This window comes from Leptodactylus fuscus, chromosome 3 (genome assembly GCF_031893055.1).
Source record: "Leptodactylus fuscus isolate aLepFus1 chromosome 3, aLepFus1.hap2, whole genome shotgun sequence".
NCBI classification, from domain to species: domain Eukaryota; kingdom Metazoa; phylum Chordata; class Amphibia; order Anura; family Leptodactylidae; genus Leptodactylus; species Leptodactylus fuscus.
Genome location: NC_134267.1, coordinates 190308209 through 190329765, shown reverse-complemented (window position 1 = coordinate 190329765; position 21557 = coordinate 190308209). Strand labels below are relative to the sequence as shown.

At 42.5% G+C, this 21557-nt stretch overlaps 1 protein-coding gene across 2 annotated transcripts in view; it reads left to right on the top strand.

Annotated features, from left to right (window-relative positions):
• The window catches only part of INPP5D (inositol polyphosphate-5-phosphatase D), an 84645-nt gene that overhangs the window by 28889 nt on the left and 34199 nt on the right, over window positions 1–21557 (top strand). Inside the window, exons 4-7 of one of the 2 annotated variants that reach the window (XM_075268919.1) lie at window positions 4491–4653; window positions 13224–13364; window positions 16297–16384; window positions 18356–18436. In XM_075268919.1, the coding sequence (XP_075125020.1) occupies window positions 4491–4653; window positions 13224–13364; window positions 16297–16384; window positions 18356–18436 (473 nt within the window). Of the gene's footprint in view, window positions 1–4490; window positions 4654–13223; window positions 13365–15816; window positions 15897–16296; window positions 16385–18355; window positions 18437–21557 lie in introns of those variants that run through there. The other variant, XM_075268920.1, reaches the window with a different exon arrangement.

Here is a 21557-nt window from a genome sequence, read left to right as displayed (position 1 = left end):
TATATACTGTACAATGGGGGATGATTCATCTAAAGTGCTGGAAAATAAAATAAAGCAGTACCCCATAACAAACAATCCAGCCGTCAGATGTAGTAAAACCTGCCACCTGCTACTGATAAAAAAGTATAAAATAAAATAATGGTAAATCCTGGAGACTGTGCCCAGGCGGATTCTCCAGGCAGATAATCACTGTTAACAGAGAACAACAGTGAGTATTGTATATGTTTATATATTGTATATATTTCCAAATCTCTGATAATCACTGATATCAGAGAACAACAGTGAGTGAGTGCTCCAATCCTCTCATAATGGTGGATGCCAGTGAGGCTAAAAATGAAGGACTTGCAAGCTTTTATTGGCTAATATGGGTCATTTGATATGATATGAAAGCCAGTCTTAACCTGCCTCATCCTGACTGCATTTTGGTTGATGTCCCTTGGCTATGTTCCTGACTATACTACCACTGCATCCTCAATACTACTCCAATTTCTGACTGTTCTTGATACTGCAAACTCTTACTGTTGAAAACCAGGTTGGCCGCACCTCAGTCTTGCTAGAGCTAAACAGATTGAGGTTTCTAGGATCCACACCTGGTATGAGACCATAATACTGACCCTCTCAATAAGTAACCAATGGGAAGACAGCGTCATTATAGCAGGAGGACAGGGGAAAAAACAGGAAAATGTCACATACATAGACAAAAAGATGTACTAAAAAGACCCATTGGGCCAATGCTGGTGTAATAGCGATTGTAATGCAGCCTACAAAATAAAACATACAGAACATTTTTTCCATTCACAGTTGTGAATAAGGCCTTATAGGTTGTCTACATTATGACCCAATCAAACCCATTAGCATGTGTGCATATTGAGGTATCACTTCTTAGGATCTTTCCTATTAGCAAAAGACGTGTTCAATAGCTGGCAGACAAAATCGACTAAACAGCTTGTCAATATAAACGTGGAGCTCCAGCAATGCTGCAGGGAAGACTAGCAGCTACATTATGACTGAATGATAGGAAATTGCTGAAATCTGATAAATGGATAATATTGTGTATTTCTAGCTTTCTGAACATAGTAAACCTGGATATGATCTGGAACCCACATAGTAGGGTCATGGTGTCCATACAATAATATAATATAATAATAAATTTTATTTATATAGCGCCAACATATTCCGCAGCGCTGTACAATTTGTAGGGTTCAAATACAGACAGAAAGATGCATTACAAAGAAAGTCATTTCACACAATGGGACTGAGGGCCTTGCTCGCAAGAGCTTACAATCTATGAGGTAGAAGGGGTGACACAAGAGGTAGCAGGGGTGATATTGCTTATGCAGAGGTCAGACACTTTTGTAATAGAGGTGACTGTCATTAGATAAACATAAGACTTTATGGGCCGTCGACAGTCGTGTCCTTTAACATGTGGATGGAGCTTGGACCTATAAAGTTAGCATGAGATGACATCATATCATGTGGGGAAATGTGGGTGCGGGGACAGAGGAGGGTTAAGGGTTTACGTTAGACATTGTGATAGGCTTGTCTGAAAAGATGCGTCTTTAGTTTGCATTTGAAACTGTAGAAATTGGGAGTTAATCTGATTGTCCGGGGTAGAGCATTCCAGAGAAGTGGTGCAGCTCGGGAGAAGTCTTGTATACGAGCGTGGGAGGTTCTGATAATAGAGGATGTAAATGTTAGGTAATTGAGTAGTAGTTAGGAGACTTCCTCTTCTGTAACAGGTTCAAAAGATGAGAATGGACAGTCTGAAGTGCGGTTGGTGAGGAGATCAATGCCACCTGGGGCTTGGGCAGTAATTTCCTGATGGATCTTATCAATTTTATCATAGAAATAAGTGGCAAGGTCATCAGCACTAAGGTCTGTGAATGGTGTCTGCACCTTTGGTGTGAGTAAGGAGTGAAAAGTTTCAAAAAGCCTTTTAGGGTTGCTGGAGAGAGAAGAGATGAGGGCAGTGAAATAGTCTTGTTTGGCAAGGTAAAGGGCAGAACTATATGTTTTAAGCATAAATTTGAAGTGGAGGAAATCTGCAGGTGAACGTGATTTTCTCCAGAGACGTTCTGCACACCTAGAGCAGCGCTGAAGAAATCGTGTCTGTGGCGTGTGCCAGGGTTGCTGCCTCCTATGTGGGACTCCCAAATAGCCATGCTCTATAAAGTAGTAGACGTAGAGTATCAATCATACAGTCATGATGACACTAACTATAACCCCAACATTGATTGCTGTTTCCTTTATGGTTGATTAAGGATTTTCTTCCAATTTGAGGGCATACGTCAGTGAACTTTTCTTCACACTTTGTCGTAATGTTGGACACTGAGCAATTCATTTCCTGCCCTTCCGTAAACCTTACACAAGTTTTCTTAAGAGAGAATCTTGAACAGATATACCAGAGAATGGATCACCTATAAATTATATACTGATACACATTCCTTTTTTCTAATCTGTTTTGGTTATAGGCATGGGGTGTAGTTCAGAGCCATTTTAACATAGTGGTGGACCCATAGGTTTCATAAATGCACCCCCCCCCCACAAGGACACAAGGAGGGATAATTATGGTGTCGCGCAGATTGTTTTTTTTTTGTTTTAAGCCATGCCTCTAACCCAATCTATTCTCACGTCTGGTGCCCCCACACATTATAATGTCCCGTAGGGCTACCACACAGTATAATGCCCCCTCAATGGCCCATACACAGTATTATGACAGTATAATGACCTCCACATAGTATAACACCCCTTTAGTGGTCTCACGGCATGTAATTCTCCCTCAGTGGCCCCCACGTAGTATAATGATTTCTCATTCTCCCCCCCAAAGTATAATACCCCTTATGATCTCCCACCATAAAGTGTTGGCATATAATTTAATAAAAAATTATACTCACCTAGCTCTATACCCTATTTGCAGACCCCAGCTATATTGCTGACTCCGCACATATTGTGTCAGTGCTGCACTAGTCGCCAATTGAATGGTGAGGAGGGACCTGATGGCTCTCTGCTTATTGGTGCATTAAACTCTATCTGAGCCCTGAGGTGATAATTGTATATGGACAGCTTGGGGCCCAACAAGGTTTATGAGGGCAAACCTAAGTCATGCCTGTAAATTCGGGCAGATGTAATGGCAAACAAGGTGCAGTTGAATGGACAATACTACAGTCTGTTAGTGTAGTCACGGGCTGGACATGGACTTGGATACGTAAAAATGTATCAAAAAATGCAATAAAAAATGCGACACGTTTTTTGACGCAATTTTTACACGTGTAAAAAATGTCATTGAAGTCAATGGACACTCAAAGAGAACACAAAAAAACAAAAACGACACCGAGCAAACCAATGATAGTATAGTATTTTTGTATAGCGATCTAATACATAGACAAAAAAAGGTTAATAGACCAGATGGCCTCTCACCTGCTCTGGTTGTGACAATTGCGTTCACAACCACGTTTAGAGCTTTGCCATAATGGGCTGAAAGAGCAGATGGAGGGGGCAGCACGCCTTATATCCACCGGTAAACCAAAAGGAACCCGGGAACGACAATGGAGAAAGAAGAAAGAATATTGGCGCCGCCAATATTCTTTCTTCTTTCTCCATTGAAGTCAATGGGAGTGTTATTTTAACACGTATATTCTATACACATGTATTATGCTAAAATGCGCTCGCGTTAACTCCGTGTGCATGGGCCCTAAGCAGGCAGCATACGTGCATAGTTAGTGGACAAATCCTAGGTCAGGGGAGATAGCAAAGGTACCATAATATTGAAGGCTGGTTTCAGTAACATGTACTCCAAGGTATACTGTATATAGCTCAGCAGACAAGGACTAGGCCAGGTTCACAAGCTGTGGTCAAACCCACAGCAACGTTGATAGTAGGAAACTAGCAAATTAAAACCTTTGCTCGGTCACGGTATGAAGCAGAAATTTATACATACAGACCATCAGAGATTCCCAGGGGATGAAGTTGGTTGTATAAGCTGACCCTTTACGATGCAGAAAGGAAGTATATGCACCCATTGGGCAGATGCGGCAGCTCAGCAACAAGAGGAATTACATGATTACAGCAGTGTGGTAAAGCAGAAACCGTACAGTGTGTAGCAAAGGTGACTTGGCCGCTGTGCCTGCTGGGAGAGGTAGTGTGCATTGCAGTTTCCCTATGGCTTTTCACCACGTCTGAGCTGGAGACAAAAAAAAAAAGAAAAAAAGAAACAGCCAACCAGATATATGGGAACAAGGCCTACGAGTTATACTTCAGACCTAATACATAAATCTGTACTTGTTACACATGGAGCAGATGGCAGTATTATGTTCTGTTGTGGTGAACAGGTGTGAAATATCAGAAGACGCTGCAGGTGTAGGTTATACGGAGCACTAAGCCGCTCTCTTGACAACTAAGCCCTTGTGTCTATGGATTCTAATGTTTGATGATGCAAATTCCTTAACACTAACCATTGTAATAACCGGTACTTTCTATATCATTTATTACAGAGCCAACTCCCCCGAATGTACCTCCAAGGAACTTTGTCCCTCCATTGACTTTAACAGAAATGAAAGATTGTCCATTGACTACAGAAAAAGCTGACATTGGAAATAACTCTTTTCTCCTGTCTGAGACATTGTTACAAAGATTGCAAGACATTGACACACGCAGGTACACATGACATTTTTTGATGTAAAGAGTGATCCAAGGGATTATTGTGATTCCAGTATTTATGAGGAAGGAATTTGTCATCCCCTATTGTGGGGCAATTGGTGTCCACCTCATGGTGCATATGTGCCTTCCTCTGGATTAAAATGATCAGGTGCTCGGTGTATTGTACATGCTCAATAAAGTCTCATTGGAGAAATGTGTATGTACCAGAAGCAACAGAGACAAGTCCAATGAGGGGTATCTATAAATAACTCCAGGGAAGACAAGCTTAGAAAAAGGAACCCATTGAAGTAAATGGGAGGCTTTTTTTTCAGCGCTGAAATTCCACACCAAATTCCTCACCATTTTCCTCCATGTGAATGGACCCTTAAGATAGGCAGCTGTAAGGACATGCTGGTGGTTTAGTGTCCCGAAACCTCATGGCTGTTTCCATATAAAATTACTTTTTGCATTTGCACACAGGGCACTGCAGATCCTATGTGTACAAAGCTATTTGTAAGATACAATCTCTAAATAACCCCAGAAACACTAAGCTGAGAATTGTGACTTAAATATTTTAACAGAGAACATTTTATGTATTTTGCTGTTTTATTCCTTACCTTCTCTGTATCCATTTATATTAAAGGGGCTCTATCAGCAAAATCATTCTGATAGAGCCCCACATATGTGTGAATAGCCTTTAAAAAGGCTATTCAGGCACCGTAAATGTTATATTAAACTACCCCCCCCCCCCCCAGTTTTAAAATAATACCTTAACAAAGAATGTGATCTACTTACGCATCGTGCACGCTGGGCAGGCATTCAGGGTGCGCCGTCTTCTTCATCCACGCCTCCTCTTCCTCCGATGTCCTCCGGTCCCATCCTCCTCCGGTGCTCGCGAACTGACATTGATAAAAAAATGGCCTGGGCGCATGCGCAGTAGCATGCGGCTTCTACTACTGCGCATGCGCCCAGGCAATTTTTTTTTATCAATGTCAGTTCGCGAGCGCTGGAGGAGGACGGGACCCGAAGACATCGGAGGAAGAGGAGGCGTGGATGAAGAAGACGGCGCACCCTGAATGCCCGCCCATTGTGCACGATGCATAAGTAGATCACATTCTTTTTTAGGGTATTATTTTCAAACTGGGGGGGTAGTTTAATATAGCATTTACAGTGCCTGAATAGCCTTTTTAAAGGCTATTCACGCATATGTGGGGCTCTATCAGCATGATTTTGCTGATAGAGCCCCTTTAACCACTTAAGGAAAGTACAAAGAGGAAAATATCACATACTATAAAAAAAAGAAGTGTTTTTACAGCAAGCTATGATAAAATGTGGATTTAGGCAATAGGAAAGCAAATTCTTTGTACCCCACATTTAGGACATGGATGTGGATGGATATGAAATGAGCAACTGAAGCCTTCAGCAATGTCACTATTCTCATAATGATATCCGTCTGTTTATCCATCTAGGCCATGAGTAGCGTTTTTTTGGTGTTGAAAGGAAACATGAAATAACGCCTCTCTCTGCATATGATCCTTGTGATGATAGTCACTGACTACGTAATGAAAGCCATAGTCCCTCCATAGCAGTGACTGCCACATTGTCATCATTATTGCCTCCCAACATTATCACAATTCCTCAGTATGAGTGTAAGGTATATTGGCCTACCTATAAACACATTACGGTATATGCCATCTATGAAGGTCACAGAGTATTAGCTGAAGTGCCCTGTCTAACAACTAGAGATGAGCGAACACTAAAATGTTCGAGGTTCGAAATTCGATTCGAACAGCCGCTCACTGTTCGAGTGTTCGAATGGGTTTCGAACCCCATTATAGTCTATGGGGAACATAAACTCGTTAAGGGGGAAACCCAAATTCGTGTCTGGAGGGTCACCAAGTCCACTATGACACCCCAGGAAATGATACCAACACCCTGGAATGACACTGGGACAGCAGGGGAAGCATGTCTGGGGGCATAAAAGTCACTTTATTTCATGGAAATCCCTGTCAGTTTGCGATTTTCGCAAGCTAACTTTTCCCCATAGAAATGCATTGGCCAGTGCTGATTGGCCAGAGTACGGAACTCGACCAATCAGCGCTGGCTCTGCTGGAGGAGGCGGAGTCTAAGATAGCTCCACACCAGTCTCCATTCAGGTCCGACCTTAGACTCCGCCTCCTCCGGCAGAGCCAGCGCTGATTGGCCGAAGGCTGGCCAATGCATTCCTATGCGAATGCAGACTTAGCAGTGCTGAGTCAGTTTTGCTCAACTACACATCTGATGCACACTCGGCACTGCTACATCAGATGTAGCAATCTGATGTAGCAGAGCCGAGGGTGCACTAGAACCCCTGTGCAAACTCAGTTCACGCTAATAGAATGCATTGGCCAGCGCTGATTGGCCAATGCATTCTATTAGCCCGATGAAGTAGAGCTGAATGTGTGTGCTAAGCACACACATTCAGCACTGCTTCATCACGCCAATACAATGCATTAGCCAGTGCTGATTGGCCAGAGTACGGAATTCGGCCAATCAGCGCTGGCCAATGCATTCTATTAGCCCGATGAAGTAGAGCTGAATGTGTGTGCTAAGCACACATATTCAGCACTGCTTCATCACGCCAATACAATGCATTAGCCAGTGCTGATTGGCCAGAGTACGGAATTCGGCCAATCAGCGCTGGCTCTGCTGGAGGAGGCGGAGTCTAAGGTCGGACCTGAATGGAGACTGGTGTGGAGCGATCTTAGACTCCGCCTCCTCCAGCAGAGCCAGCGCTGATTGGCCGAATTCCGTACTCTGGCCAATCAGCGCTGGCCAATGCATTCTATTAGCCCGATGAAGTAGAGCTGAATGTGTGTGCTAAGCACACACATTCAGCACTGCTTCATCACGCCAATACAATGCATTAGCCAGTGCTGATTGGCCAGAGTACGGAATTCGGCCAATCAGCGCTGGCTCTGCTGGAGGAGGCGGAGTCTAAGATCGCTCCACACCAGTCTCCATTCAGGTCCGACCTTAGACTCCGCCTCCTCCAGCAGAGCCAGCGCTGATTGGCCGAATTCCGTACTCTGGCCAATCAGCACTGGCTAATGCATTGTATTGGCGTGATGAAGCAGTGCTGAATGTGTGTGCTTAGCACACACATTCAGCTCTACTTCATCGGGCTAATAGAATGCATTGGCCAGCGCTGATTGGCCGAATTCCGTACTCTGGCCAATCAGCACTGGCTAATGCATTGTATTGGCGTGATGAAGCAGTGCTGAATGAGTGTGCTTAGCACACACATTCAGCTCTACTTCATCGGGCTAATAGAATGCATTGGCCAGCGCTGATTGGCCGAATTCCGTACTCTGGCCAATCAGCACTGGCTAATGCATTGTATTGGCGTGATGAAGCAGTGCTGAATGAGTGTGCTTAGCACACACATTCAGCTCTACTTCATCGGGCTAATAGAATGCATTGGCCAATCAGCGCTGGCCAATGCATTCTATTAGCGTGAACTGAGTTTGCACAGGGGTTCTAGTGCACCCTCGGCTCTGCTACATCAGATTGCTACATCTGATGTAGCAGTGCCGAGTGTGCATCAGATGTGTAGTTGAGCAAAACTGACTCAGCACTGCTAAGTCTGCATTCGCATAGGAATGCATTGGCCAGCCTTCGGCCAATCAGCGCTGGCTCTGCCGGAGGAGGCGGAGTCTAAGGTCGGACCTGAATGGAGACTGGTGTGGAGCGATCTTAGACTCCGCCTCCTCCAGCAGAGCCAGCGCTGATTGGTCGAGTTCCGTACTCTGGCCAATCAGCGCTGGCCAATGCATTCTATTAGCCCGATGAAGTAGAGCTGAATGTGTGTGCTTAGCACACACATTCAGCTCTACTTCATCAGGCTAATAGAATACATTGGCCAATCAGCGCTGGCCAATGCATTCTATTAGCTTGATGAAGCAGAGTGTGCACAAGGGTTCAAGCGCACCCTCGGCTCTGATGTAGCAGAGCTGAGGGTGCACAAGGGTTCAAGTGCACCCTCGGCTCTCCTACATCAGAGCCGAGGGTGCGCTTGAACCCTTGTGCAGCCTCGGCTCTGCTACATCAGAGCCGAGGGTGCGCTTGAACCCTTGTGCACACTCTGCTTCATCAAGCTAATAGAATGCATTGGCCAGCACTGATTGGCCAGAGTACGGAATTCGGCCAATCAGCGCTGGCCAATGCATCCCTATGGGAAAAAGTTTATCTCACAAAAATCACAATTACACACCCGATAGAGCCCCAAAAAGTTATTTTTAATAACATTCCCCCCTAAATAAAGGTTATCCCTAGCTATCCCTGCCTGTACAGCTATCCCTGTCTCATAGTCACAAAGTTCACATTCTCGTATGACCCGGATTTGAAATCCACTATTCGTCTAAAATGGAGGTCACCTGATTTCGGCAGCCAATGACTTTTTCCAATTTTTTTCAATGCCCCCGGTGTCGTAGTTCCTGTCCCACCTCCCCTGCGCTGTTATTGGTGCAAAAAAGGCGCCAGGGAAGGTGGGAGGGGAATCGAATTTTGGCGCACTTTACCACGTGGTGTTCGATTCGATTCGAACATGGCGAACACCCTGATATCCGATCGAACATGTGTTCGATAGAACACTGTTCGCTCATCTCTACTAACAACCATGCGACAGTACATACAATATACTGCTCCCATGCTGTTTAGTCCCTAAAATACAGGAAGTTACACGTTAGTAACCATTAACTTACTGCACCTGTACTGATCTATTTGCATCTATTTCTGTCAATGCAGAGGAACAAGGCTGTATATTTCGGACTGGCACTACTGAGTCCAAGGGCCCGTTCCCACGATGTAACGCGGCGCTGATTCTGACACAAAAACGTGTCAGAGTCAGCGCTTCAAAACAGAATCCCATTGACTTCAATGGGTTCCGTCTTATGCGCGCTACACATTGACATCAATGGGAGGCTTTTTAACCCATTGATTTCAATGTGTTACGCACATTAAATGGAACCCATTGAAGTCAATGGGATTCTGTTTTGAAACGCTGACTCTGACACAAGTTTACGATCAGCGCCGTGTTACACCGTGTACACGGGCCCTTACTGTGTTGGACACTGTTGATAATGATGGGATACATTTTGATGTACTGTTCATGGCCTCCACCTTATACACCTTACCTTGGGTGTGGTGTTTATACAGATACAGATATAGATACAGTCCTATGAAAAAGTTTGGGCACCCCTATTAATCTTAATCATTTTTAGTTCTAAATATTTTGGTGTTTGCAACAGCCATTTCAGTTTGATATATCTAATAACTGATGGACACAGTAATATTTCAGGATTGAAATGAGGTTTATTGTACTAACAGAAAATGCGCAATATGCATTAAACCAAAATTTGACCGGTGCAAAAGTATGGGCACCTCAAGAGAAAAGTGACATTAATATTTAGTAGATCCTCCTTTTGCAAAGATAACAGCCTCTAGTTGCTTCCTGTAGCTTTTAATCAGTTCCTGGATCCTGGATGAAGGTATTTTGGACCATTTCTTTCTACAAAACAATTCAAGTTCAGTTAAGTTAGATGGTCGCCGAACATGGTCAGCCCGCTCTCAAATGATCTGAAAACAAAGATTGTTCAACATAGTTGTTCAGGGGAAGGATACAAAACGTTGTCTCAGAGATTTAACCTGTCAGTTTCCACTGTGAGGAACATAGTAAGGAAATGGAAGACCACAGGGACAGTTCTTGTTAAGCCCAGAAGTGGCAGGCCAAGAAAAATATCAGAAAGGCAGAGAAGAAGAATGGTGAGAACAGTCAAGGACAATCCACAGACCACCTCCAAAGAGCTGCAGCATCATCTTGCTGCAGATGGTGTCACTGTGCATCAGTCAGCAATACAGCGCACTTTGCACAAGGAGAAGCTGTATGGGAGAGTGATGAGAAAGAAGCCGTTTCTGCACGTACGCCACAAATAGAGTTGCCTGAGGTATGAAAAAGCACATTTGGAGAAGCCAACTTCATTTTGGAAACAAAGATTGAGTTGTTTGGTTATAAAAAAAGGCGTTATGCATGGCGTCCAAAAAGAAACAGCATTCTAAGAAAAACACTTGCTACCCACTGTAAAATTTGGTGGAGGTTCCATCATGCTTTGGGGCTGTGTGGCCAATGCCGGCATCGGGAATCTTGTTAAAGTTGAGGGTTGCATGGATTCCACTCAGTATCAGCAGATTCTTGAGAATAATGTTCAAGAATCAGTGACGAAGTTGAAGTTACGCCGGGGATGGAGATTTCAGCAAGACAATGATCCAAAACACTGCTCCAAATCAACTCAGGCATTCATGCAGAGGAACAATTACAATGTTCTGGAATGGCCATCCCAGTCCCCAGACCTGAATATCATTGAACATCTGTGGGATGATCTGAAGCGGGCTGTCCATGGTCGGCCACCATCAAACTTAACTGAACTTGAATTGTTTTGTAAAGAGGAATGGTCCAAAATACCTTTATCCAGGATCCAGGAACTGATTAAAAGCTACAGGAAGCGACTAGAGGCTGTTATCTTTGCAAAAGGAGGATGTACTAAATATTAATGTCACTTTTCTGTTGAGGTGCCCATACTTTTGCACCGGTCAAATTTTGGTTTAATGCATATTGCACATTTTCTGTTAGTACAATAAACCTCATTTCAATCCTGAAATATTACTGTGTCCATCAGTTATTAGATATATCAAACTGAAATGGCTGTTGCAAATACCAAAATATTTAGAACTAAAAATGATTAAGATTAATAGGGGTGCCCAAACTTTTTCATAGGACTGTAACATATTGCACATGATCACTTGCTAGTACATACCACAACTGTGTTAAAACCTCATTTTGAAGAAGGTGATACATGCTATTCAGTCAGTTTTTGGCATAGCACGCCTTCCCACTTCCTCTTTGAAATAAGGTAGCACTGAGATATGTATTAGGAGGAATTATAAGAATATCAATGGTCAGCCAGGATGACCTTTATAAGATCACTCTGCTTGCAAACTTCTGTTTTTTTATGGTTATAGAACTTATCTGTGACTATATATACATCTGTAAGTACATAGAGATGTCCATGATGATGATGATGCTGTGCCAAAATAACTATAAAATATACAAAGGATTATTTTTCTAGCATATTTCTGCCCTGTTCTGGATCATCTTTTCTTAGGCCTCTACATTGTGCCGTTTCCTCTGTTAGAAGTTGATCATTGGTTGTTACTAGTTTTTCAAGAAATGGCAACAACCAGCTGTCAATGTATTCATACATTTCTAGAAGGAATCAGAAAGGAAGGACAAGTTAAATGAAATTAATTTCATGGATAAAACTAGAATTGACTCAAATAGGCATGTTAAGAGATAACAACTCAATGAGGCAATGCTGTACAAAGACTTCTCTCTCTGTCCATAGAGCCCAATCCTGAAGGAATGTTGAAGTTTTGGAACATGATGTATCTTAGAAAGCATTTTATCTTTATTTACTATACACTGGACAAACCCTTTAAATGGGTATTCCTTACCCTCTTCCATAACAATGGCATAATGTGAATGGTAGGGACCTGACCTCAGTGCCCAAAACATACCAAAATTGAAGGGACAGATGGTTATTTCCTTGGCTCTTCTGTTCAGCAGCACTCTGATATATCTGCTGTGTAGATAACTGGAACACAGCTTCATACCAGTGAATAAGGCCGGCCTGCCGTGATTTAAAAGCACGGGCTGCACACGGGGAACACGGGAATGTCCCCATGTGCCGACTGTGCACAGGCCATACTTCAGCGGCTCCTTTCATTAAGTGAATAGGAGCCACGGAACCACAGGCTGCAAAATAGGACAGGAATAGGACCTGTCCTATCTGATGCGGCCTGGACTGTCAGACTGCACACAGGACCGTGAAAGTCACAGTCATGTGTAAGGGCCCATAGAAAAGAATGGGTCAGTGGACTCACCGTTGTCTGCAACCAGCCTTAGGGCGGGTTCACATCTGTGCCCAGTCTCCGTTTAGCAAGTTTAAGTTTCCTGCCCGAAAACTAGACAGGAGACGGAAACCTGCAGGAATTTTTCAAACCCATTCATTTGAATGGGTTTGGAAAGTGTCTGGCCGTGAGTACCTGTGAGCGTTTTGTGCTCTCCGTGGCAAAACTGTTTTTTTTAACTGGACACAAAGTCGGACATGCAGGACTTTGTATCCGGTTAAAAAAGAATGGTTTCTCCACGGAGAGGTACAAAACGCTCACAGGCGCTCACAGCCGGACACTGTCTGCCAGGTTTCCGTCTTCTGTCGGCAGAAGACGGAAACCTGAAAGCGGAGGCCGGGGCGCAGATGTGAACCCGGTCTTAGGCACAGTTGTAGATACTAGTTGTAGTTGCAACTCCTCCACCGACTAGCCCTTCACAGCCGCACAGTTAGACTCCTGCTGTGCAGGGATAGTCAAAGGGTCTGAGGGTCAGTGGGTGTGCTGATATCACTGCCTATAGTATGTCAGTCCATTTTAAAGATATATGCTATACATTGCTTTTAAAATATATATTTTTTTATAAGTCTATATTTCTGTTGCAGTCTATCCGAAGAGCACTTACAGGCAATCCATCAGTATTTGTGTCTACACATCACCAGCGATTATGAGATGGTGCGCAACGGATGTCAGAACCTCCCCCAATTCAAAAAGCTCCTCATGACTCTCTGCACCGGGCTGTGCAGGTAACAGCAAGGATAATCTGGGCTAAGGGCGAAACCTTAAATTATATATGGACTCATTAAAAGGGAGTTCAACTTTACTTCTTCCAGGGGTTTATTTAATCTGGACCTGGGGGTTTCATCCTTGGGTCACCAGAACCCAACCCGACCCCTGGGTCACTGCGTCCCTTCCCTTCTCTTCCTGTGCTATGGGAGCTGGCTTTACTATAGTCTGTCGGCCCCACAACACAGATAACTTAGGGCCGGTGCATACGGAGTTAACGTGCACGTATTTTAGCATAATACATGTGTATATAATAAAACTCCCATAGACTTCATTGAAATTTTTTACATGGCCCTTACTTGTGAAAATGGGGGAGGAGGGAGGAGTTGGACTTCCAGGTCCAGATTAAAGAAATCCCCAGAGGAAGTAAATATAAATAAACTACCTGGGAAACTCCTTTATATTTCACTACAAATCGATGTTTATATAAAATATTTAAATGATTTAAAATACTTTCCTCCAAATTAAAGAAGTTTTCAGGTGAAGGCCACCCCTATCAAAATGCCCTATTAGAGCACATTGACACCATAGAGAGGAGGTCCTATGCTCAGGAGGACCCTTCTTGTATGAGACCTGCATTGAGTAAGGGCCTCTGGTTTTGGCAGCCTCGGGCTGATGTATTATATGGTGGCTAGTGGCTGCATTGTGTAAGGCGTTGCGTCTACTGAGACAACCCATTTCAAGATTTTAAGAGTCTACCATCTTCAACCAGCCTGTACAACCACCACCACATTATAGTGATAAACAACCTACCTTTGTTATGTATGTCACTTTTATAATTTGAAGAAAAAGAATAACAAAAAAATAAGAGAATAAGACTTTGAAGTATTATACAAATGAGACAGTTGGTGCACTAAGGGCGGGCCTTCAGTCCTTGGTACACTGCTGAAGTAGGATGGGTGATGTCATAGCAGTGGGAGCCTTAATCGTCACTGCATTGGTTGGTACTGGCAGGAGATGGTAGGGATCTGAGTGGCAAGACCAGTACTCCAGGGAGCTGAAAACCTGCCCTTAGTGCACCAATTGTATAGGACTTCAATGTTGTTTTTCTCCAGTTCTACATAAGTAACATACATAATAAATATATGGTGTTTATCACTGTAATGTGCTCTGTAACATGGTGGTGATAGTTGAGTATTTTGGGGGGAAGTGGTAGACCCCCTTTAAAAGGGCAATCAGCTGATCAATGACTGCATTTTGAAAGGGAAGGTCTCTAATAAGACAACCCATTCAAAAGGAAATCCTTATTTATTCTCATTGCCAAGTTATAGAGTTTCTTCTGAGCTTTTACATTGATAATCTGCTGTGTAAGTTATAATGGCAGCAGCCCTTGTAAGCTAAAATGATGGTCGTCCCTTCACAGCAGTGGTTGGTAGAATGAAGTTCAGTGTCAACACAGGTTATTTTACAAAACTTTGTAGTAAATCTATCAAAAAAATAAAGTGAATTAAAATCTGCTAATATCTATAATTTGACAAAATATATAAATCTAGTCATATTTTAGAAGACTTAAAAGGCTGATTTAAAGTATTTGCTGCTAAATGTCAGCATTTTTTTAAAACACAAAAAATAAAAAGATGGATATCTGTGGAAAAGATAATCGGGGAAAGTTGAATTTTTCCAATACCATTTGCAATTCTGGAAAGAAATCATGACAAATATATAATATCCTTAGGTTAGGTTCATACTAGCGTCTCTCCATTGTTGGGATCCCTGTGGGGACCTGAACAATGGAGATCCCGTCTGCAAAAAAAAGCACTTACCTGCAGTGACCCGCAGACCTCATAGACTATAATGGGATCTGCCAAGTGTCCATTGGGTTTATACTGAAACCGGTGGAGAGACAAGTCCTCCATATAGAACTTTTCTTTCCGCTGATTTTAGGCAGAATCTGCAGTGAAGACTCCAACGCAGATGTGAGCTTAGCCTTACTTATATTTGTAATAATTTTTGCATTTAGAATTTCTTTGACATATAGAATAGGTGTGCATGTGTTTTTATCAATGCCACTTACACTTTTGTGTTTTTCCTTTACATAGACCTACCTTTAGTAAGTCAGTGCAGATTGTGTCCATACACTATGATGACAGGGAACATGAGACTGGATATATCTTCATAGTTATAGCACATATGAGTGTAGCAGCCTCCTCCCATGACTGTCTGTGCACATCTGGGACAGACTCGCCCTTCAGTGCCTACTCCTGCCATTGTAAGGATGATGCTTACAATAGAGTATGATCAGACCAGTTACTGATCCACTGTCTTCTTCTGCAACATAATATAGGGCCATGGGATAAGGATGTCTCTCGTACGTGTAAGAATATCTTTCTTGCAAATGAAATCTTCCTTTTACTCGAGTGTCTGCCTCCCTGCTGTCCCCTCCCTCTTACTGTACTGCGTGCAGAGGGAAGACAGCCAAGCATCACAGCACAAAGGAAAGGTATGGAAAGGAGGGGGCAGCGGGCAGACGAGTTTGGTGGCAGCTGTCTGAGGTAAGGGGAAGTGCAACATCTCTTCTCCTTCTTCAATTTCTTTTGCCCCTTCACCCACCTCTGTTTCATGTCATTGTGTGATACATGTCATGCAGTGTTCTTGTCTCATCTCCCTATATCTTCACGTCTCACACCCACTGAATAGCCCTGAATGATTTTCTTTTCCTGTAAGTCATCTATTCCCTGCCAGTCCATGGAAGTCATTCCCTTAGCATAGGGCCTATGAGCTAACCAGCAGCTGAACATAGCAAGTAAAGGTTGGTTTATTGTCCATAAGGCCCAGTCGCATATGTTTACCTGTATGTAAAAAGTCAAGGAGCTATGATGTCACCTATTATTAATCTGACCCTTAATCTGACATATATGGCTCTATCATCTGACACTTCTATTGTTTTCTTAGTGAAATTACCCGTACCCTGCCGGTGCTGGAATCCTTGCAGAGCACGTTTGAACCCCAATTCTCCCCTGGATTCAAGCAGCGCTCCCCAGTAAGTTTTGTAGTTCAACACCCATTGCCACACCCCATTCACTTATATATAACTTATATAAACTTATATTGCTCCATCATACACTAAAGCAACATAGCACATATTGGGACTTTTTTTCTGATGGATGGTAAATATAAATAAATGGAAAAGTTTTAGGCATGTGTGGAAAAAATGCTGCAAAGTCAGAATGCTGTAAAAACATTTTTGTCAATTTAACAAAATGCAAAGTCAATGAAAACAGAAAAATGTAAATCACATCGATATTTGGTGTGACCGCCTTTACCCTCTATCAATTCTTCTCGGTACTTGCAGACTGTTTTTGAAGGAACTCGGCAGGGAGGTTGTTCCAAACATCTTGGAGAACTAAGCACAGATCTGTGAATGTAGACTTGCTCCAATCCTTCTGTCTCTTCATTTAATCCCAGACAGACTGGATGATGATGAGATCAGGGCTCTGTGGGGGCCGTATCATCACTTCCAGGCAAAGGGTGGTCAAACCAAATATTAATGGAATTCACATCTTTTTTTTAGTTCATTTGCTTTATTTTGTTAATTGACAAAAATAAACTTTTAACACTTCTATTTTTACAGAATTCTTACTTTGTAGCATTTTTCAGTCTAAAATTTGAGCACTGGGAAGCGCTTGTTTGAGCGCTTGGGACCGCCCCCAGTGCTACGAGAGAACTCATTTGCATACCGATGAAAACTAGATTATATACCGAACGGTGGCGTGGAGAAGACATCTAAAGGAAGATCGGAATAGCCTTTCTTAAGGCTATTCCGACGTGGTACCCAGAAAAAAATGAGTTTCAATGATGGGATCCCTTTAAAATATCCCTCCAGACCAATTTTCTAGCCAATCTTATAATGGGTGCAGAGACGCCTCACATTATGTCAGGGTCTTATTAATCACAATAGGACCTGTTCCCAATATCTGCTAAGCATCCTACAAAAGCCTTGGCGACTGTACTACCCAAATCACAACTATATGTCTCCATGCTGGATAACTGATCAGGAAGGAGAATATTGCTGGAGGGATACTTTAATCAAAAATCTCACCTGTCCACCATAAGATGCCTTTCAGTGGGTAAGCCATGCTAGTCAGTGGTACTGTGAGAATAATACCGCATCACATTAAATATTGCATTGTTTTAAAAGTAATAAAAATATTCACTATATATATATATATATATATAGTGAATATTTTTATTACTTTTAAAACAATGTATATAACAATATATATATTATATATATTTATTATATCATATTTAAAACAATACAGCATCACCGGCACTCAGGAGCCCATTAAATGCATTATGATTGCATTTAGGTGTGAGGTTAATGTTGCAACTATTACTGTCAGTGCCAGATTCCCTACAATTGTTATGGCAGATTACCTTTTTCATATGACAGCATAGAAGCAACATTACATAATATCGCAATACTTCTGGGCAAAGATCACCATGTAACCCAAGCCTAAATGATATACACTAGTCTGTCTTGAATATATTTTATTTTGTGTGCTGCTAATGTAAAACACATTGGGTAATGGTTGGTGGCAACGTGTGTGTTGTGCCATAACTGGTTACCATTACAAAGAACCAAAATATTGTATTTTTTAACTATCGTATTTGAGGCCCGGTTCACATCTGCATTCGGGTTTCCGTTCCGAGAGTCCACTTGGGGGCTCTCCGAACGGAAACTTATGCGCATTAAAAAGCAGTTACCTAAAGGAAACCCGCAAATCCCTTAGACTATAATGGGGTCCATGTGGTTTCCGCACGAAACAAGCAGAGAGAAAATTGTTACTTGCAGGACTTTTCTCTCTGCATGTTTTGTGCGTAAACCGAGTGGAAGCCTTATAGAATTAAGTACTATACGTCACACTGGTCTTATACGTATAGTGGTTTACATGTTATAGGATCAGACATGTTGCTACTAGTAACATCTACTATATGTTATCCTTCCCAGCTTCCTGGTGACCCCAGCACAAGTAACATGATGAGTAAACTCAACCAGCTGACCTCTATGGTATCCAGTCTTGAGGAGAAGGTATGACGATACCTCCGAATTTCTAATGGGAAGCAGAAATGATACCTAAAGCAAGCTACTGTGTAACCAGAGATGACAATTTTAGCACTGACATATTAGGAAGTATTCATTTCTATTGGTCTGTAGCACATGCTGGGGAGCTTAGTCGCAGACTCATTGCTAAGCAACATTGCAGGTTTCTTAAAATGGTCATTTTGTAGCAGAACCATTGTAATGTAACGTTTTCTTACATTTCTCACCACTCATCTTCTCTATGTAAGACATAGCTGGCAGGTGTCTCTGATGCTATAAATAACATATATATAATCTTCCTTATCACACTGCTGACATCACCAAAGCACTAACCCAGTCTCATCTCTCTCATGGCTAACCTATATTCTAATATCCAAACTGTATCAGCTTCAAAGGGTTATGAATGTAGAAGTCATGATGATAACTCCATAGTTAGGGCGGGTTCAGATGGGGTTTTTTGGTCAGGATTTTGACACGGAGGTCGCCTCAGAATCCGGTCCAAAAAACGTCTAGCTGCGACTGGATGCTGGTGCAGTGTATACAGTCGTGGCACTCCACTCCAGATTAGGCCCAAATTAATGGGCCTAGTCGGGAGGGAGTGTTGCGCCATGAACTCTGCGATGGATTCTGCCGCGGAATCCGCAGCAAGAAAGGACATGCCGCTTCCATTTTCCACGAGCGTGAACAAACCGCTCGCAGAAAAAGAAACCTATTGAATTCAACGGGAGGTGGTTTCTTGAGCCGGCCTCTGACGCGGATTCTGCGTCAAAATCCGGCTTAAAAAACCCCATGTGAGCTCAGCCTTAGTGTAAAGGGATTTTGAAGAGACTGCAGCATTTGGATGAGTGCTCCTGTGGCCATTCTTGGTACTGCAGCTCAGTCCCTTTCATTGGATTGGGATTCAGGCTGTAAACAGGGCATGTGACCAATGACCATGACCTCACAAGCCTGTGAAGTGGAAGCGCTGCTCATTCAAGTGAGACTGACACTTCAAAAAACTGATCAGTCCTGACCTGTCTGATACTGATAACCTATTCTAAGAATGGGTAGTTCATATTTAAGTCCTGGAAACCCCTTTTAATGCTTCTCTATGAGTCTTATCACTGGATGCCCATCCATAATCTCTTCTAAACTACATTACAAATCTATAAACTTCTATCCCCAATCTGTACCTTGCATCTCCTCAGATAGATGATGGTGGAGGAAAGTACAACTGGCCATATTGATTTTCACATGCCCAATAGAGAAGAGTCGTCTCTATTCCTCCTTCACAACTCATGTGTAAGGGGAGTGGGGAGGAAAAGCGCTTGTCTGAGTGAGCATTTAACTGGCGGCAATTGAAGGTGTATATCTGCCATTAGTCCTACAATTTCTCCCATGTTGTAGCTATACATTTACTTGTCTACCCTCTTTATTTGAGGTACACCTGTTGTCACCAAAAAATCCCCACCCAGCAGCTGTAGACATGTTTGTGATGTAAAACATCCAGAAATCTTGTGCCTAACCTACATACGTTTTTCTTCCTTGTACACATACTCTGTCTCTCTGTGCCTGGTGATAAGTTGTCTCTCTTATATCTGATATAAGATCTGTTCTGTGTGTTGTGAGCCCAGCAAATGTCTCCACATTTTAGCATCCTGTCCCTTCACACAGCATATTGTTTTACAGACATACTGACTGTGGATTTCTACATTTCTACTTACTGTTTTACACTAGGAAGATTTTTTGAAGACTTAGTAGGTTTCTGAACATGGGGGACATGTATTCATATTCATATTTTTATCTAAATACGTTTCTCAACATTGAATTGCAACACCAAGAAGGACAAGCCATGAGGTTTGCACCCTGAGGAAGTAGCAGGTGTGGATCTGCAAATGATCACATTTTCAAGCGCCTACATCCAATGTGTGGCATAAAATCCAGATTGAAACCAAAGTTTTTTAGCCACATGAAAAACTGGACGAAGTGGTGCAGGATGATTGTTCAATTCCCCCTGTTCATAGACATGCCAGTGTCTATGAGAGACTTTGGTTTATCACTCCAGCAGAACACTATAAGCCTAGTCCGGGATATTAACATTCTTAAAGGAGCTTGTCCTAGTGGTTGGGAGAACAATGGCGAGCTGGAGTGACAGCAAGTCGTGTACAAAGGCAAACCCCTGCATGGTGCACAGCAAGACAACAATGGGGGGTTTAATGGAGGTCTATCTTCTTTAGTAATGAGTCCTACTTTTGTCTTGGACACAACTGAAGATTGATGTGGAGACCACATGAGCAATGCCATGAAGATGCCTTCACAAGGGAACTCCCCGGGATTATGGTGTTGCATAATGTACACAGTACTCGGACCTCTCTAGTCTTCATTTCAGATATACCAACAGCTCAGTGTGAATTGATTTAGTAATGAACCTGTGCTATGGTCATTTCTCCAAGAATTATTTTTTTGAAGCAGGACAATGCCAGGCCACATGTTGCTTGTGGTCTAAGCTTCCTACCATAGATTGTCATTGGTCGCCAATTGCAAATGGGAACAGTGAATTTGTGTGCCCAAGCCCATTCAGCGTAACATATCATTCCTCATTGATAGCATGGCAAGACATGTAACTGTGTCGATACTGGATAGATCAAAATGTTTACCAGAATTTCAAGACTTTTCCATTTTTGTCTTGCAATTTCAATGTTGAGCAGTTTACATGAACTTTGACTCTGCTATCATCTTATCTCAGCTCCCATCTTGGGTCCCCTGGATAACTCATACTCTAATTTTTTGTGACCTATCGCTGTAAGCTGTTAAGTCAAAATGTTTGTATAAATTCAGAATATTTGTCAAATTATAATGATGTTACATCTTTGGCATTGTAGATACAAAGATTTTTCTGATTGTTTACTGTTGGTTGATATAGTGGGAAAATGACATGTACAAGGCCATATACTACACTAATACCTAGACCTGAACAGTAGTGTATTCTATCCATCCATTTATCATTATGTCTCTTATTTCTTGCTTTTGACTGTTACTGTTTGCTTGCTAAGGCTCATCCCTTACAGGACAGGCTGCTTTCCCTTCCCCTTTTTTGCTTATCTGAAGGCTCCTGTAAAAATCTGAAGGC